We start from the raw sequence: 18,883 nt of genomic DNA, 5'->3' as shown, positions 1-18,883 counted from the left end.
TCCTCAGCAAGGCCATGATTAGCATCAGAAATGGAGGATGGTCTCCTGTAGTTGGTAATTTGCTGAATGTTTCTCCATAATAATGTGGGGTTGTTGGCTGTAAACTGGTTTTTCAGCTTTGCTGCATACTTAATTTTAGCAGCTCTGATCTCCTTGTTCAACGTGTTCCTGAGTGATTTGTACAGGGGCCTGTCTCCTGCCCTATAAGCCTGCTCCTTTGCCCGTCTCAACTGGCTCAGAGTTGCTGTCAACCATGGCTTGTTGTTATTAAAGGTGCGAAAAGTCTTTGTTGGCACACACACTTCCTCACAGAAGGTGATGTAGGATGTCACAGTGTCTGTTAGCTCGTTCAGATCACCTGTGGCATCTGCAAATACTCTCCAGTCCGTACAATCAAAACAGTCCTGTAACTCCTCTTTTGCTTCATTTGTCCATTTCCTCACTGTCCTGATGGCTGGCTTTACAGATTTTAGTTTTTGTTTATAAGTGGGGATAAGATGAATCAAATTATGGTCAGAGAGGCCGAGAGCTGCACGAGGGACAGAGTGGTATGCCCCTTTAAGAACTGTGTAGCAATGATCCAGTATGTTTTTGCCTCTAGTCGGACATCTGATGTGCTGTCTGTATTTCGGTAGTTCGGTATTAAGTTTAGCCTGATTGAAATCACCCAAAATAATGAGCACTGAGTCTGGGTACTTGTTCTCTGTGGAGGTAACTTGATCGGCGAGAGTCTGCAATGCAACACTCACATCTGCTTGAGGATGTATGTAAACTCCAATCAAAATGAATGATGATATTTCCCGCGGGGAGTAAAACGGCTTACAGTTCAAAAATATTGTCTCCAAGTTTGAGCTACAATGTTTACTGAGAACTGTAGCGTCTGTACACCAACATTCATTAATGTAGAAGCAGATTCCACCTCCTTTCGTCTTCCCTGATGGCTCTTTTTCCCGGTTTGCGCGATGTAAACAAAACCCGGGCAGGTATAAGCCATTATCAGGAATCAAGTCACTGAGCCACGTTTCCGTAAAGCAGAGGGCAGCGGAGTGTGCAAAATCTCGGTTGGTCCTGTTCAGAAGGAGCAGCTCGTCCATTTTATTAGGTAGGGATCGGACGTTCGCTAGGTGTATTGCTGGGAGAGGCATACGAAATCCCCGTTGGCGGAGTCTCACCAGCGATCCTGCTCGTTTACCCCTCCTGCGCTTCCTTCTCCAACAAACAGCAGTTCCTCCGATCAAAACTTCCAATAAACTCCCCGGGTGCTCAAATTTTTGAAAATCCGTTTCTGTGGTCTGTTGCCTGATACCCAGTAGTTCATCTCTACTGAAAGTAATCCGTTTTGCATCGCTGATTTCCAAAAAAATATACAAAAACAACACAAACAAAAGAGAGCAAAGTACCGAGGCTGCCATCTGCGGCGCCATCCTGCAGTACACCAAATACCATATTGAACCTATCTAGCCTGGTACACAGCATGGGTGTCTCCTAGTTTGTATCAGATTTTGTTATTTCAAATTTAAATGAGGCTTTTTTTAAAGGTTTCCAGGACAAACGCATTTTGTGGCTGTCAGACAGGAGTCTGCACAGAAAACAATGACACCCAAATACCTACTACACAGCTAAAATTACATATCCTCCATGGATGCAAAAATGTCCAAAATAAATAAATAAATATATTTGTTATACATGTACATACATGCATGTGTGTATATATATATATAAAATACCTCACCCTCAGCAGGGTGGTCTCATCCTTCCCAGCTCAGGTCCTCTACCAGAAGCCTGGGGGCTTGAGGATTCTGTGCAGTACCTTAGCCGGTCCTAGAACTGCACTTTTCTGGACTGAGATGTTTGATGTTTTTCCCCGGATCTGCTTTAGCCATTCCTCCATATTGGGGGTTATTGCCGTGATGACCACGGGCACCACCAATGTCTTCACTCTCCAGTCTTTCCCAAGTTCTTCTCTGAGGCCCTGGTACTTCTCTAGTTTCTTGTGTTCCTTTTTCCTGACGTTGCCATCACTTGGTATTGCCAAGTCAACCACAATGGCTGTCCTCTGTTGTTTGTTCATTACCAAAATGTCCGTTTGGTTCGCCATCACCATTTTGTCGGTCTGGATCTGAAAGTCCCACAGGAGCTTGGCTCTCTCCTGAACCACCTTAGTGGGTGTTACCTACTACGACTTTGGGGCTTCCAGTCCATACTCTCCACAGATATTTCTGTACACTATGCCAGCTGCTTGGTTGGGGCATTCCATGTATGCTTTCCCTGCCAGCATCCTACACTCTGCAGTTATGAGGTGGATTTTCTCAGGAGTCTCTTTGCATAGCCTACACCTTGGGTCTTGTCTGGTGTGGTAGATCTTGGCCTCTTGCTCTGATGTTCAGGGCCTGTCCCTGTGCAACCATGATGACTGCCTCTGTGCTGTCCTTATATATGTGTGTGTTTAAAATAAATGCAAATTTGTATTTTGATACCGGAAATGCGTTTCAAAATAATGGAAGATGTACTCACAACAAATAGTTTTTACAATTGGTAAAGAAATTACTGTGCAAGGGAAAATGTCACAGTTGCTTTTGTGTAGTATGACAACTTGTAAAAATCTGCACACCCAAATATTCAAGAACATAGAAAAAACTTTAGGCATTTTAAATACTTTGAAAATGTTTGATCAAATACTATTAAGCAGATAATTTCTTGTGTCATACAAATTGTAATTTACCACAATAGTTAATTTATGCCCAATTTACCTACTTAAAAGAACAACTTCACTATTTTCTAGCACTTTTCTCATATGTAACTTTGTTTGCACCTCTGACAACAGAAAAGATATCCTGAGAATGTACTGTGGTGTAGTGTCCAGCAATGGTCAGTTTAGGGAGAGCCTGACCTTTCACCATCTATTCAACATTTGGTCAGAAAGGAGACACAACATTGCATGTTTTCCCTTTAAATGAGTCTGCCTTCATACCAGCTGGGATTCACAGACTCTGCAAGTCTGAAAGATAAACAATAACTTTCTTTCCCAAGGTCCCATCTGTCTGCCTCCACAGAAGAATCAGTTGCTAAATTCAAGAATGATTTACTAAATCAATATGAACTTCTTCTATGACTTATAATCTAGATAATCATTAAATAAACATTTGTTCATTACTACTTATAATAATTCTAGTATAATGAAATGCTTAATTAATCTGTGCACACTGAATGGGTGTTATTTGTATCTACTAGAACCTGCCATGTGTTCAACATGTTTTGACGACAAGGTCCTCACACCTGCATCCACACAATAACAAGTACGGTTAAGTTATCTACAACACATAACTTGACCTTTTTACCAGTCAGGACATCCGATATCAAAGAAGGTGTGTTTCTGAGTTGTCTTGGCAAAACATCTCCAAACTTGTCAGCTTCTGATTGGCTGTGCAAATCATAACAGCTAAACCTTAAAACTAGACCATTCTGAGAGATTCGACAGTTCTAGAGAATCGCGCAGACCGGCCATATGTAGCAAAACCTCTTTAACCATCAAAGATTTTGACACGTCGTCAAAACCTTTTTGCACCTGCAAAGCTGATGAGCAAACAGTTCCTGCATAAACAAAGCTGATATTGCTAAAGCTTGGTTTATGCTTGACGCATTCACTTTCCGCGCGGTGATGCGGCTCGCGGATGGAACGCGCTTCACAACTCGCAGTGTTTATGGTTCGTGCGGCTCGTCTCTGCGGTGAGCCAATATTCTCCCAAACTGTAGGGGGCAGCATGGAGCTCTACAACATGCATCCAACACTACACCATAGTAGAAGTAGAAATTACAGTTATGTGTTGCGGAGCCGTGCGGACGCGTCAAGCATAAACCAACCTTAAGACTCCTTAAAGGTTGGTTTATGCTTGACGCGTCCGCACGGCCCGCACGGCTCCGCGCGGAAAAGTTGCGTCATTTTGCGTCATTTTAACAACCACGCCCCTCCACCGCGCCTCCGCACGGCCCAGAATTTCCGCAACGCGCACCTCGGAAAATTTCTAACCACGCGGACGGACGGACGGACGCGGAAAAACATGGCGGACTGGCAAGAACTAGTACGGCAGAGGTTCATAAATACAGACATTTGTATGATTCAGCTCTCAGAGATCACCGTGATCAACATGTTGTTAATAATTCTTGGAGAGAAATAGCTCGCACTTTCGGAAAAGACGAGAACGCTGTTAAAAATGCTGAAATGCCATGTTGTAAACAGTAATTTCTACTTCTACTATGGTGTAGTGTTGGATGCATGCTGTAGAGCTCCATGCTGCCCCGTTCAGTTTGGGAGAATATTGGATCACTGCAGAGACAAGCCGCATGAATCATAAACACTGCGAGTTGTGAAGCGCGTTCCATCCGCGAGCCGCATTACTGCACGGAAAGTGAATGCGTCAAGCATAAACCAAGCTGTCCGCCAGACGCACGGTTCCATCCATCTGTTGTGACCCGAAACATCTCTGGACTGAAGAGTCGGTACCACGGTATTCTACAGCTCTCCAGTGCCAGAGGTCAGCCGACCCTGCGACTTTCAAATCCACCAAGAGGGTCTCTCCAAAACGGGTGAAGTAGACATGACAGATTGCGTCTGAATGTTCTTCTGATGATAACAACTTTATAGCTTAGAGCAAGCCAAATTATTTTCACCAGAACTCAGCTTATTTTGATAAGGAAGCTCTGATTGACACCGCATTCACACATAGGTGCCTTCCTCACGTTTAGTTACACCCACTCACAGTAAATGCTTAATTAGTCATGTTTAAATTTGTAAAATAAATTCTTACTTTTATAAACCTGACTCCTTCTTGAAGTAACACGAAGTGTGGTTGATCACTGAAAAGGCAAAGAACCTAGATCTTCTGAATTTAATCCTACAAGCTTCTGATTAATTACAATAAAGAACCTAGCAGGTTAATATTTTATATTTATATAGAATATTACATCTTCCTGGTTATAACAAATAAAATCATCAAATTTCCCTTCGCTACAGTGGGATGTATAACATATCCAAGTAATTTTAAGACTGACTATAAAAACAGCAGCAAAAAATGTGCATCTTGTTAGAATTTAGAATTAGGTGTGCACAGTATTTTTGTCATTTTTTTTTTACAACATCCCATTTTTCCTGAAAGCTGGAATTCTTACGGTTTTAGTAAAGAAGTCTAAATATTAAGGATTAAATTAACAAGTTAAAAATGCAATGTGTATTTTTTACCATTAATCTATGGAAATATCCGTCAAAATGTAGTTGAAAGTGAATTAAATGATACCAAGTTGTGGAAAAATATTGGCGGCTTTGTAAAATAACCATAAAAATCGGGTCTGAGGTACATGGGAGTGGGTCTAAGTCCCTGGGTAACTTCATATTAGATGTCATGTTTCCTTCTATGGGAGCCCATAATGACAAAACACATTTACTGATTCGTAACAAATGGATACAAAACTTTTGCCATTCATAAACTTTGTTTTATACATTTACCTCTTCACTAGTTGCCAGTGATTAAAGGGAGTCTGATGTTCTTGTCATTTTGCTGGAAGTTGCGCTGCCAAAGATTTTTGACCCTAATGGCCATCCATTATTAAGGTTTAACTTGAACAAAAAGAAACTACTTGCTTGCAATGATTTAGGCATGTACTGCCCCCTACTGTCAGAGAAAAATATATGTCACTTTAAGGTTATAGTAACTGCAATGTTAAGCCTGATTTATACTTCTCGGTGAGCTCTGCAACTTATGGGCCATTCCCATCTGTACCGGGTCGGCCCGGGCCGGGTAGCCCCAGTTGGCCCCAGCCTGGCCCGGTTGATTCCACACATCCTTGCCTTAAGCCCATGTGGGCTGATTCTACCCACCAATCAGAGGCTTGCTCTAATGGAAGGTGTGAATTTGCAGTCAGCAGTGGGTGTGTTGGCCCTGGTCGGCCTGAAGCAGACCCCCTCGAGAAGAGGGCTGAGAATGAGCCTTGGTTGGCCCAGAAAAATACCAGGCCACCCAGATATGTAAACAACCTACGCTACCCGGCCCGGGCCGACCCGGTACAGATGGGAATGGCCCAAGAGAGATGCACACGGAGTGTCAGAAAGGTTTTTACATGCAAACTTCTACGGAGGCAGCGGAGTGTTGCAAAACAATTCCACGACAACAGAAGCCGTAGTGCATTTCTGTGATATCCTGCCACCATAACACTCATGTAGTCAGTTCATAATAGTGTATTTACTAATGTGTTTATTTATTTCAGAGACTTCAGGACATGGACAGTTTTGTCCTTCATTCTCCTCCACCTCTTTATGCGGTCACCATCACGTTTCCTGTCATTTCTGTCCACATTCATATTTTCAGACTTTTTCCACAATGCGTTCTTCAATCTGTTTTGGCTCTGCCACTAATTATCTTTTTACTTTTTAATAGAGCAATGGCGGTGCTGGTGATGAACATACAGGAAGCGGCGTCCTGACCAATCACAAGCTTGCAGTCTCGGTCACTTTTGACAGATGTTTAAAATTTTGTGCATGTCTCGGTCACCTTCTGTGAGCCCGTCGGAGGCCTTGCGCCGATGTATAATGGCGTTACATGTCTCCACACCAATGCAGAAGTATCAATCAGGCTTTAGGCTGAGAAAATTAATATCTATTTCATTAACACTCCATTTTGTTTTGCATGAGTGCTAATTGAAAGTAAAAGCTACCAGTACAACTACAACAATAGCTTATCCTCCACATCTTTATTGTGGTACCTGCTGACATCTTCGTCTTCATCACAAACATCACTGTCTCTGGAGTATGTGTCCTCTGCTGTTTCGGCTTTTGGCAGACGTGGTTTTATGATGTGGCAATTTCCATCAGCAAATGTAACACTTTCTGTTTGACAGCCTGAAAAGGTGCAAAAATAGTAACAATATTAAAAAAATAAAAAAATAATAAAACATTCCAAACCATTAATTTATCAGTTGGCTGGGAATATGTGAAGAAGATTGGGTTACTGTAGCCAAGCTTGTGCTTCTTGAGTATTGTCATTTATAAGCATTCCTTTTTCCACTCAAGCCATAGTCTAAATGTCAGCCATATGCTTTCAAAACACGTGTCATCGTTGTAGTCTATGGGATAGGAGTTTCTGTTCTGAACATGCTAACCTTTGCTTTTCCATGACTTTTCTCCAACAACATTCACACTTCCTGTGAGGCCAGGCTGCACTTGGTACGGTGTTGCTGGTGCTGTATATAGAACCAAAGGGGTTACGCAGAAAGATGGAACAGACAGGGGTGTTTGGTGGAGCTCTGGTGGCAGCTGAAGCGTCGTCGGTTGTTGCGCATTTCCCTCTACAACTTTCGTGTTTTGACTGGGAGACTCTGGAATCTGAATGGAACTTAAAACAATTAGCTATGTAGCTTTGTCAAACAAGCTTTCCTGAAGAAAAACACAAAAAAACGGAGTGAATAACATTTATATTTACATAAAAAAAATAAGACCAAAGATTTAACGAGAATATTTATCTCTTAAAACAACCAACCAACAAGCCAATCCCTTTGTAGATATGGTCTTCCTTGTGTTTTATCAATAAAGGATAAATACGATAAGAACAAAAATTACATTTTCAAATTAAGCTTTGGCGAAACAAACTGAATAATTAATACATGCAAGCACAGCTTACCCGAGTAGGCTCTATCCCCCCAACTGCAGCTTGCTGTGGTTGATCCAAACTTCCCGCATCATGTGAAGATGTTTCCTCAGTAGGATATATTGTTGGGACTTGAAACTCATCTCTCAGTTCCAACTTCTGAACGGAACGCATCAACCAGGCTGTGTGATTTGCATAACAGCTTGGCTCAAAATGCTCACTACAGATCTTCTTCCACGGAGAGACCTGACCATCCCATTCTGTGGTGGTCTTCTGCACAAACTCTTTCCACACTTTTACGGTCTCCAAATCTTCTGGAAACTGATGCAGGGTTCTCACATAAGGCTCTGACTTTTTGCCACAGCCATGCACAATACAACTCGAAGGTTGACTTTGAAGAAAAAAAAAAAAGAAAAAGAGAAAAAAATCAAAGATTATGCAATGTTAGCTGTAATTTTACTAAACAACCAATTATCAACTGTCTGGTTTCCTCATGTGGGATGTTGCTCTGAGTGAGGAACAGCTGATGAAATCTGAGTTTGTCCAAAAGGTGGCAGTCTGGAACAATTCATTTGAACTCAAACAGAAAAAACATATATTTATTTCTCATTTTGTGACATTTTGATGTAAGTAAGAGTTTGTAAATCAACCTTTTTTTTAAATGTATTCTTAATTTGTTCAATCATGCAAACATCAGTGCAGCACATGAAAATAGAACTTGTACATTGTAGGGATTTTAATGGGAAGTTTTTGTGTTTGTGCTTTTATTGTACATCAACAGTGCATACAGTGCAATTTAGAGTTAGTTATATAAACACTTGATTTGATTAGCGACACAGTTTTACAAAGTTTAGACTGTTTTACACAATTGTAGTAAATTACACAAACAATATACTCTGATGTGTAGACACGCTAGACAAGCAGCCTATAAATGTTGCTACTATGATATACGGTAAGGTGACCATAATTACATTTCCAAAAAAAGAGGACAGGAGGTCTGTGCCTACCGATTACATCACACTAAAGTTGGGCGATATGGCCTAAAATCAATATAACGATATATTGAGGATTTCATCTCAATAACGGTAAATGGACGATAACTATAGGTATGCGCAGAAAGTTGTTGTCCACTAGATGGGGCTGTCACGTGCATTACATTGAGTCACAATTTTACATGACTCAAGGTGGTACAGCTTCTTAAAGGGACATGAACGTTGCCAACCTACACACAACTTTTCACTTTTTATAATCAGATTTATTGACATGGTAAAAATGATCTCCATAAGAGTCAGAAATTTTGATAACGATACATTTTCGATTTAAAATGACAATAACTCAGGTCGTGAAGGGATGAACGCGTGGATAACAAATTCCAGTTCAGAGTGCGAGAGAACTCAGCTTAGCAATGTTCCTGAGGTGAAAGAAGGAGGAGCGAGCAATAGAACTGATGTGGGAATCCAAAGTTTGTGCTGGGCCATTGGTCACACCAAGATTCCTGGCAGAGGGTTTGATGTAAGAAGCATGCTGACAAAGAGAGTCTCTGACTTTGGAAACCATCTTGTCTGGGGAACATATGAAGATCTCAGTCTTCTTCAGCTGTAGAATGTTTCCAGCCATCCTGGTTTTAATAGAATCTAAGCAAGTGTGTAACAGCTGCTGCTTAGACATAACATGGGGCTTAAAGGTGTACAGTTGGATGTCATCTGCGTAAAGATGGTGGAAGTTTCCTTTAAAGAGCAAGTCACCCCCTACAAGAAACTTACTTCACTCCCTCTTCATGTTTGAAAAATGCAACAAATGCTGTTGCCTAGCAGACCGAGAGGGCGGAGCCACTAACAAATACACACACACACAGGCTCACAATGGCATTGTGACATCATAATGTACCAGTTTACATCATAGCATACCTCTTAGCCAATAGCGGTGGCAGATTTAAATTCAAATACAGTGCAGAGTTTTTACCTGACAACAGCGCAACACTGACAGTTTTAGGCAGAATATTTAAATTTTAACTAAGATGCACTGTACCAAATTATTGACGACACGTGTCTGCAGCACAATTAGACACACATTTATATAGTTTATCAGCACAAAAAAGTTGATTTGGGGGTGACTTGATCTTTAAAGGAGCCAAGGATGTGCTGGAGAGGGAGCAGATAAAGGAGAAACAGTTGAGGTCCCAAAACAGAACTTTGTGGGACACCATGAGCGAAGACCAATACTTTGAAACAGCCACAAAGAAGGAACGCTCTTACAGACAACTGATCCAGGCACTTCACACAGTAAACATTCCAATTCCAATACAGTTCAGTTCATTAAGCCAATCAATAAAAATTTTCCCCTATATAAGGAACCCAGCAAATTGTAACATCTTAAACGACTGATATGGCGTAAAGTTAAATGCCACACTAATCGTAAACTGCAATGCACAAAAGCTAAAAACCCCTTTGTTCCCTTATTTTCTTCCGCAGTTACCTTTAAGTTTACTAACGTCAGTTCAGATTAAGTTAGCATTCAAGCTACAGCAGCCAATGGTAAACACAGCATACTCTTATTTGCTCTAACATTTCTTTTATTTAAATAAAAAATTCAGCTAAAACAATCTAAAGTACAATCAATTACTTATTATTTACCTGTCCAAGAGAAACGTTGCCAACTCTTCAATCTGTTTTGAGGCTTCGTAGATCACGAAGATGTCTCCATCTTTAAAAATCGTCTCCGATGTAAATTTTGACTCGGCTGTCTTAAATGTCTTACAGCTTCTTTTGATGAAAGCCTTTTAAATGTTTTAAATTTTGTTTTAGATGTGGAAGGCAGTCGAGGGATCAGTAACTTCTGGGTCTGTGTTGCCATTTCTTCTACTACTTCAACCACTAAACTGAGTGATGTGCACGCTGGTGACTGGTACGCGTTCTCTTTGACTGACACGCAATGCTATTGGTCAACGTGGTAGGCTCGTATGTTACTGATTCGTTTATCTGTAAAGGCCAAAATATGAAAGATTACTTAGTTACTTACATAGAACTGGGTCAAATAGTCAAAATTAAGGATTTTTAAAGTTACTTTAACAATTTCAACAATCATACCGCACCTTAGAGAGCATGGGGACAGAATAGGGACGATGGATTGAAAAGCATTTTTAAACAAAGATGAGGGTAAGATATCGAGGGGACTGGTAAAGGTTTTAATTGAGTTAACTAGTTTGGTTAGCTCAGGAAAAAATAACAGGAGCAAAACTATCTAGAATGACAGGCTGGGATAAATTTGGAACAGGCAGAGATAAAGCTGAAGGAGGGATGCTAGATCTAACCTTATTGACTTTATTCACAAAGAAAGACGGGAACTCAAGAGGCTGTAGGTGTAGCAAGAGAGACAATACTGCTGATGGTGCTAAACAACGCTTTGAGATTTCCCTTGCACTTTGACACCAAGTTGAAGAAATATGCAACCCCTGTGTCTCTGATTGCAGAGTTGAGAGATCAGAAGATCCTTTAGATGCAGCAGATGGACATGGAGATGAGTTTTCTTCCACAAGTGTTCCAACTTTCCCACAGTGACAGATGCTGCCATTAAAACAAGGAGTAGGGTTTACTGCAGGAACTGATCTGGGTCTGGCAAGACAGATGCTGTCCAGAATTGAGAGGCAGTGCTCGAGTGAGTGAGAAAATTAAAGAATGAGGGTCATTATCAGAAGACAAAAGTGGATAGAAAGCAGCTGGAAATTTGCCAGCAGTGCAAAACGAGAAGTAATTCAAATTCAATTCAAAACTACTTTATTAATCCCAGAGGGAAATTCAATAATGAGAAGGAAACGGGAAGTAACCAAACAGCAAGCAGGACATGGGGATGTAAAAATGGAAAAGCTGAAGAAAAAACAATTATGATCTGAAATATGAACATCCTCAGGAAAAACACTACCTATATTTAAACCCAGGGTGAAAACAAGGTCCAGTATATGCCCTCAGAGTGTGGGGCCAGAAACACGATAAGTAAACGTGAAGGAGTCCATGAGGCTGGAAAAGCAGCAGACAAAGTGGTCAGAGTCATCATCACTCGACTAAAATACAAAGCTACTTTAGTCGACTAAAATAGATGTATTTTTCTTCTGATGCAATAGTTTTCTACATGTGTAAAGGAAATGTTAACTACAGCTACTTGAAACTGTAAAGAAATATGAAAAATTCACATTTCACACTTTGGAGATACAAAACTCTATATTTATAAATGTTTCTATAACAATAATGATTGGAAAATACCTAAATAAACACTGACAGTTTGAAATAGTGCCTTTCAATATTAATGAAAAAACAAATCTATATTATATGCAGTATTATTTGTATGACAGGAAATGACACCATGCCAAACATTAAAATGTATTACTCTGAAGGTAAACTAAAATGTAACAATTGTTTTTTAGGTGTATCTTTTGGAGTTATTATTAAACAGATTGATCAAGCACTCTCCCAGCACCCGTCCCCCACTCTACTGCACACTACATGTTTGCTTCCCTCTATGATTGATTATGCTGACTCACTGCCACCTAAGATCGACTGACTAACGGTTGTTGTTAGCCTCAAGGGCAACCTGCTGGCTTGATTATCATCTGTAAGTTGCTTTGGACAAAAGCATCTGCTAAATACATAAACATAAAGGTGGGACACCTGAACGTTTCTCATCACAAAAGCACCACTATAACACAGAATGCGATCATACCGGCCGGCTGTAGCAGCGCCACGAAAAGAAAATTAGATGGCAAGATCACTCTGATGCGTGTCAGCTCGCTGAGATCCAGCACCCCCTAACCCACGGGCATTTTCTCCCTTTTGACCTGGGGTGCCCAATCCTGGTCCTGGAGGACATATCCAGCAGGTTTTAGTTTTAAGCAAGCCCCCACAATGCGGCTCAAAAATTGAGGCCAACCCGAAAGTACCAAAAATTGCAGTTCCACCCTCATCCACTGGGGGCTGGTGTCAGAAGTGAGAAAATCCTCATCGACTCCCATGTTAAAAATACCAATTTCACAGCAGAAATAAACATGTTTACAGCCTGGTACCAAAACATGTTTTTGGTTTAAATGATCTAGTTTACACTCATAACAACTCTGAGGTGGGTGAATTTTTTTTCTCACTCTTCTGTTTAAGTGTATTAAAAGCCTAAAATTCTGTATAATTAATGAGCATCAGACCCACGTGACCACAGAGATAGCTCCGTGGAAAGGCCTCAGTAGAGCCCGATGGTTTTAAGTCTGCTTCAGTGCACCTGATTTTAATCAGCAGGTGATTAGCAAGCTTCTGCAGAGCTTCATGAGCTGCTGCACAGGTGATTCAACCTCCAAATCAAGTGTGTTGGAGCAGAGAAACCATAAAACCTGCTGGAGACCGGCCCTCCGGGACCAGGATTGGGCACCCCTGCTTTAGACATAACTTTTAATGGGCATAAACGTCAATGTATGATCTTTTGTATATTCATTCTGTATTTTTCTTCTAAATGCTTCAAGTTCTTTTGGCTGGGTTTAGGGTTAAATTAGGGTTAAGTTATCACAGGATAAACAGAGAAGGAAGTGGGTCAGGGTTAGGGTTTGTCATTAGCGACTAGCTCTGAAGAAGATCGCAGGAGTGATTGATACTATTAGCAAGGTAAAAAAATAACTTTCCTGTGTTTAAAAAAGCAAATTGCTTTTCGGGCTGCATGGTGGTGCAGTTGTTAGCACTGTTGCCTTGCAGCACGAAGGTTGCAGGCTTGAAACTCGGCTGCGGCCTTTCTGCGTGGAGTTGCGTGTTCTCCCCATGCATACGTGGGTTTCCTCCGGGTACTCCGGTTTCCCCCACAGATCACAACATGCCCTATAGGTTATAAATTGTAAGTCGCTTTGGATAAAAGCGTCTGCCAAATAAACAAACATAAAAATAAACTTGTTCAAACAGCGGCCGGTGTCGGTACAAGATATGCTCGGGTGCAAGATCGGCTCGGGGTCCGTCGACTGCCGATGACGTCAAAGTAGTTGATTGGCTGAACATGAACCTTATGGAATTACGTAATCACGTTACGTTGTTATCACGTTACCTTGGTCCAGGCAAATCTTTCTGTTGGAAAGATGGACAACTTTTACAAAGAAATCCATCATTACCTCTTTGAAAATACACTTTTAGCATAGAGATGCATGTATATTAGGGCTGAACGATTAACTGCATGTGCAATTAAATTGCAATGTGACAAAAGGAGATTTTCTAATCGCAAAGGCTGCAATTTGGCAGCGAGTGGTTAGCACAATGCTAATATACGTGGAAAAACCCATAGGAATGTTAATGCTAATATCACAGATTACATTATTACAAATTATGAATTAGAAACGTGCCAAATGATTACATTTGGAGTCTAATAGAAAGTAAAACTACCATCAATCAAATAAGTACAGACAGGTATTTTAGTGAAGCCAGAAAAATTTTAACTCCAGAGTTTTGGCTAGCAGCTATAAGCGTAACTGAACTACGCATGGACAAGACGTCAAAAACTAAACACAAAATACTTCAATAAATGGGACAGACTTCTTTCCTGCAAATACAATTTCACAGGTGTTGCTAATACCTATGATCCTTCAAGGGATGTGCTTAAAGAGGAGTTCAACATTATGAATACAACATAGTGTTTTATTTTACAAATACCATTATAAACACAAACTTATGTCTTAAGAAACATTATTTTAATAACAAAACTGCAAAATTCTTTCCAACAGTATAGATGTGTAGTGTATTTTGTCCGAGTGGGTTTGCCGTACTTTGACGTCATCGGCAGTCGAAGGACCCCGAGCCGATCTTGCAACCGAGCAGATCTTGTACCGACACCGGCTCTGGTTATTTTCTCGTCTAGTCCCACTTGTTAAATTCATGGTTGTTTTTTCTGGTTGCCCGTCTCCTCCGTTTTCTGATTGGATTTTCGTTTCTGTCCATTTTCATTGATGTCTCTTATTTGTCAACAAAAATATCAGTCAAAATTTGTCATAATTTAGTCATTACTGGTGTGTATATTTTTGTTTAGTTTTAGTCCATGAAAATTCCTTCATCACATAAATAAATAAAATATTTAGTCAACGAAATTAACATTGCACTGGGCTACTGAATCTGTTACAGATCAATGATCGAATAACATACATTTTCTGTGCTGGCCATTACAAATATCTTTGTGGATAGGATGCATGGTTTTTACAGCAGTGTTTGTCAGAATATCCACTCTGGTACCGATGGAGGTTCAAAGCAGTCACCTACGACATGAAGGTCTCATTCTCAACCACAGCATGAAATCAACTGCTCTATGCCTGCAACTAGGAGAAAGTGGGCATCAGTGACCTACTTCCAGGGAGGCAGGTTTTAGCTCAGACTAGCTTCAGGAAGAGGAGAAAAGCCCGATTATGAAAGTAGTTTCAATCGATGCAGTTCAGGACATTCAAAGTAAAACTAAAAATATGCAGTTGATACAGGAAAATGCATGAATGCAGCCAAAAACGGGTTTGGGGGTATTTGTCATGAGGAAAGAAAAATATCACATGATAAAAAGCTCCAAAAAAGTGTTTTTTCCATGATATGGTTTCTTTGACAAAACATAATTTGTTTAATTACTACATAGATCGCAGAGTGTAGCTACATAGAATTTCAGTGATTTTGATGCAGAGTCTGGCTAAAATCTTTAATCAGCTGCAGTTCAAAAGAAGAAAAGCGACCTAAAGTGAAAAATGGTCTCCACCTCGATCAGAACCCCGTGGCTGAATGAAAATCCACTCGGGCAGAGTTCAATCAGACCAGTGTAATCTGATGTTTACTGTCAAACTTTGATCAAAACCAGAAAATCCTTTTTTTTGTGAGAATCTGATTCAATTCAATTCAAAAATACTTTATTAATCCCAGAGGGAAATTAGAGAAATAATTAAGCAGAAAGGACTTCTTGTTTGTGGAGCGGGTAAAGTCATGCTGAATGAGGCAAAGCAATCAGAAACTACAGAAAGAGCTGGAGATAGTGAAAGTAAGTTGAAATGGTTCGATCAACGGTGTTTGTAAAGTGAACTCATGGGGTAGGAAGAAAATCCACTAATGAATGTAGATAGACAGTATACAACAATTATCCGCACTATTATTTCTTCTACTTAAATGAAAGTTGTTACAGTTCTCTAAAATATAGTAAACTGCTTAGCATTTACCTGTCCAAAAGGAATTTTGCCAACTCTTCATCGGTTTTGATCCCTTGTAGCTTACGAAACTCCCTCCATCTTTTTAAAACGCCTCCGATAGAAATTCTTTTCGACTTTCGAAAACGTCTGACGGTGAGTTTTGAACAATCACTTTTAGAGTGAGTTTTTTCAGTTTCATCTTCAGATTCAGGGTCATATATATATGGCAATATATCCGAAGAAGCCATATAAGCAGCAGTTCGAAACGGCTGCATGGCTACCCGGATACCGCACATTTACACTTGTTGTTTTTGAGACAGCGCCCCCTAAAGGGTGGATGTTCAACTGCAACTGCAGACTCAAAACATGCCTGTTCACGTCAACAGGTTTGTAAATTTTTATTAGAAGTTAGAAACTTACAAGTACAATTGTATTATAGCAACATAATGATATAATTGCGGAAAATATTAACTAATTGATCAAAGTTTTGTTTCATATGATCTAACTGAAATAGGTTACTATGTGTTCCTACCTTCCTACATAAAAAAATTACTTTTTTTAAAGCACGTCCTTCTGCTGAACTGCTGAAGTTCCATGTGAACTTTTTTTATTAAACTGTTGTTAGGAGGATACAAACAAAAAGTCCTGAGGAACTATCATTAATAATGACAAATTATATATATATATATATATATATATATATATATATATATATATATATATATATATATATATATATATATATACTTTATTAATCCCAGAGGGAAATTAGAGACATGATTAAGCAGAAAGGACTTCTTGTTTGTGGAGTGGGTAAAGCCATGCTGAATGAGGCAAAGCAATCAGAAGTGTACATATCTCTAGCACATATGTCAATGAATCCATATTCATTGACAGTTTTCCAGTGGAAACAATAAAGTTAATCTTAAATTATCGTTACGGGCAAATTTTAAATTAAAAATAGTGCTATGGACCTGTGTATGCAATTTTTTTGTCTGACAGAACAGATACTAACCACTCAGATACTGGTTTAATTGGAGATAACCGATGAGAAATTTTAGCTGCTGTTCGCTTGCGGGGTGTTGAGGTTCTCTTCAGATTACATCCCCGAGTTCCAGTTTCAGGAGGTTGCTTCTTCCGGTAGCTAGAAAACAAATGTTTTCGTACAAAAATGTCAACAGTTGGTTGTGACTCTGCTCCCTCTGTTCAGAAAGATCAATTATGGTATGTCATTTTACCTGCCACACTAATAGTAATATCAAAATACATATCTCAGTCAGTAATGTATTCATTTTGTTTATCACTTTCACAAACTGTGATATTTTCACTACAAAAGAATCTACTCATGCAGGTTGTGGAACTTTGCTGGTTTGAACCCTTTGATGCATAATGGTCACTACAGTAGACAGGTACTCAAAATAGTTTTTATTTTTTTTGCTATTAAGCACAGCTGTTGAAGACTTTATTGCATTTGAGCCCCTCCATTTGGACTTCAGTAAGTCAAGCCAACATATTTCATGTTCAGAATGCACGCTATCCACTAAGGTGGACATGTAAATTATTTGTAAATTGAATTTTACACAAAATATTTATTGAAATTTGTGTCATTCACACTTAAAGATTAATGAAATTATTTAAAAAAAATCATGGTTGAAGACTTCATAATTCTTGCATCAAAGGGTTAATAGAACATGTGTTTTTCCCTTTTCAGCTCCTGGGCTAGCTACAACAGTAGTCCATCCTGCCTCCTGGTGGCACTACAGTAGACAGGTACTCAAAATAGTTTTTATTTTTTTTGCTATTAAGCACAGCTGTTGAAGACTTTATTGCATTTGAGCCCCTCCATTTGGACTTCAGTAAGTCAAGCCAACATATTTCATGTTCAGAATGCACGCTATCCACTAAGGTGGACATGTAAATTATTTGTAAATTGAATTTTACACAAAATATTTATTGAAATTTGTGTCATTCACACTTAAAGATGAATGAAATTATTTTAAAAAAAATCATGGTTGAAGACTTCATAATTCTTGCATCAAAGGGTTAATAGAACATGTGTTTTTCCCTTTTCAGCTCCTGGGCTAGCTACAACAGTAGTCCATCCTGCCTCCTGGTGGCAGGGAGTGGTATAACACAAACATAATTTATTCTGCCCTACATACCCCATAATACGTGAGGATTTAGAAAAATAAACGCCCACAAACTCGTGCACACACGTGTTTTACTTTGTATAAACTTTGTGTAGTTATAGAAACCTGTTGTGAGGAATTCTGTTCCCCTGAGTATTCTGTTTCCCTTATTAACTTAGGTAAATCAAGAGCAAACACTTCCAAACCCTGAGGATTATGATTGTCCATTATAAGAGGACTAAACAACCTCAAGAAAGATGGTTGAGTGAGATCTTGCTAACATAACTTTCAAAAATGATAAATAACTCTGCAGGGAAAGAGTGCAAAAGAACGTATAATGTTTCTTACCTGGCCACTAGGAAATGAGCCATGTCCGCATCTTTTTTCAGTCCCAGATCTAGTTGAAGCAACCTCCATTCCTCCAACGCATATCCGACACTTAATCTGGTCCCTGACCGTCTTTTATCATATTTGATTTTTGACTCACGAGATGCCGCTGATAAAACCTTCTTCTTCTTTGTGCCACAATTTAGTGGGCTTTGAGCTGCGCTTGGTTGTTTGTCGGTTGCGGCAGCATTCATTTCTATAGTTGAATTCACCGCGTGCATGTACTTGTTCTTCATAGAGTTTTGACGGTTGGCATGCAACGTTAAAGCGCATTACCGCCACCAACTGGAGTGAAAAGCAGACCGGGAAATTAAATACTACCAAATGCTAAATCCCCAAAGACTTTAAAAAAGTAAACAACATAAATTATTATAATACCAACAGCTAAAATAAATAAAGAACATTTTCCCTGTTTTGAAGCTGTAAAATACACACAAGCAGTGTCAGTTGACGTCACATCCGTAAAACAGCAAGCGGGAAATTCGGAAAATTCCTTATTTGTTTGTAAACAAAGTGGATGCGCGCGCAGCTTGCTAGCAGAAACTAGATCTGGCTTCGTCTGGTTTCTTTGTTGT

At 39.7% G+C, this 18,883-nt stretch overlaps 1 protein-coding gene across 2 annotated transcripts in view; it reads right to left on the bottom strand.

Annotated features, from left to right (window-relative positions):
- The window catches only part of znf280d (zinc finger protein 280D), a 37,300-nt gene extending 18,720 nt beyond the window's left edge, over positions 1–18,580 (bottom strand). Inside the window, exons 1-5 of one of the 2 annotated variants that reach the window (XM_015953010.3) lie at positions 18,270–18,580; positions 16,808–16,936; positions 7,668–8,025; positions 7,150–7,372; positions 6,754–6,889 (exon numbers count right to left, since the gene is read on the bottom strand). In XM_015953010.3, the coding sequence (XP_015808496.3) occupies positions 6,754–6,889; positions 7,150–7,372; positions 7,668–8,025; positions 16,808–16,936; positions 18,270–18,544 (1,121 nt within the window). In that variant the 5' untranslated portion in view covers positions 18,545–18,580. Of the gene's footprint in view, positions 1–6,753; positions 6,890–7,149; positions 7,373–7,667; positions 8,026–15,822; positions 16,104–16,807; positions 16,937–18,269 lie in introns of those variants that run through there. The other variant, XM_015953011.3, reaches the window with a different exon arrangement.
- Positions 18,581–18,883: the final 303 nt, after the last annotated feature.

The sequence above is a fragment of the Nothobranchius furzeri genome, chromosome 9 (assembly GCF_043380555.1).
Source record: "Nothobranchius furzeri strain GRZ-AD chromosome 9, NfurGRZ-RIMD1, whole genome shotgun sequence".
In the NCBI taxonomy this organism is placed as follows: Eukaryota; Metazoa; Chordata; class Actinopteri; order Cyprinodontiformes; family Nothobranchiidae; genus Nothobranchius; species Nothobranchius furzeri.
The sequence above is the reverse complement of the archived record's forward strand: the minus strand, read 5'-3'. Positions and strand labels throughout refer to the sequence as shown.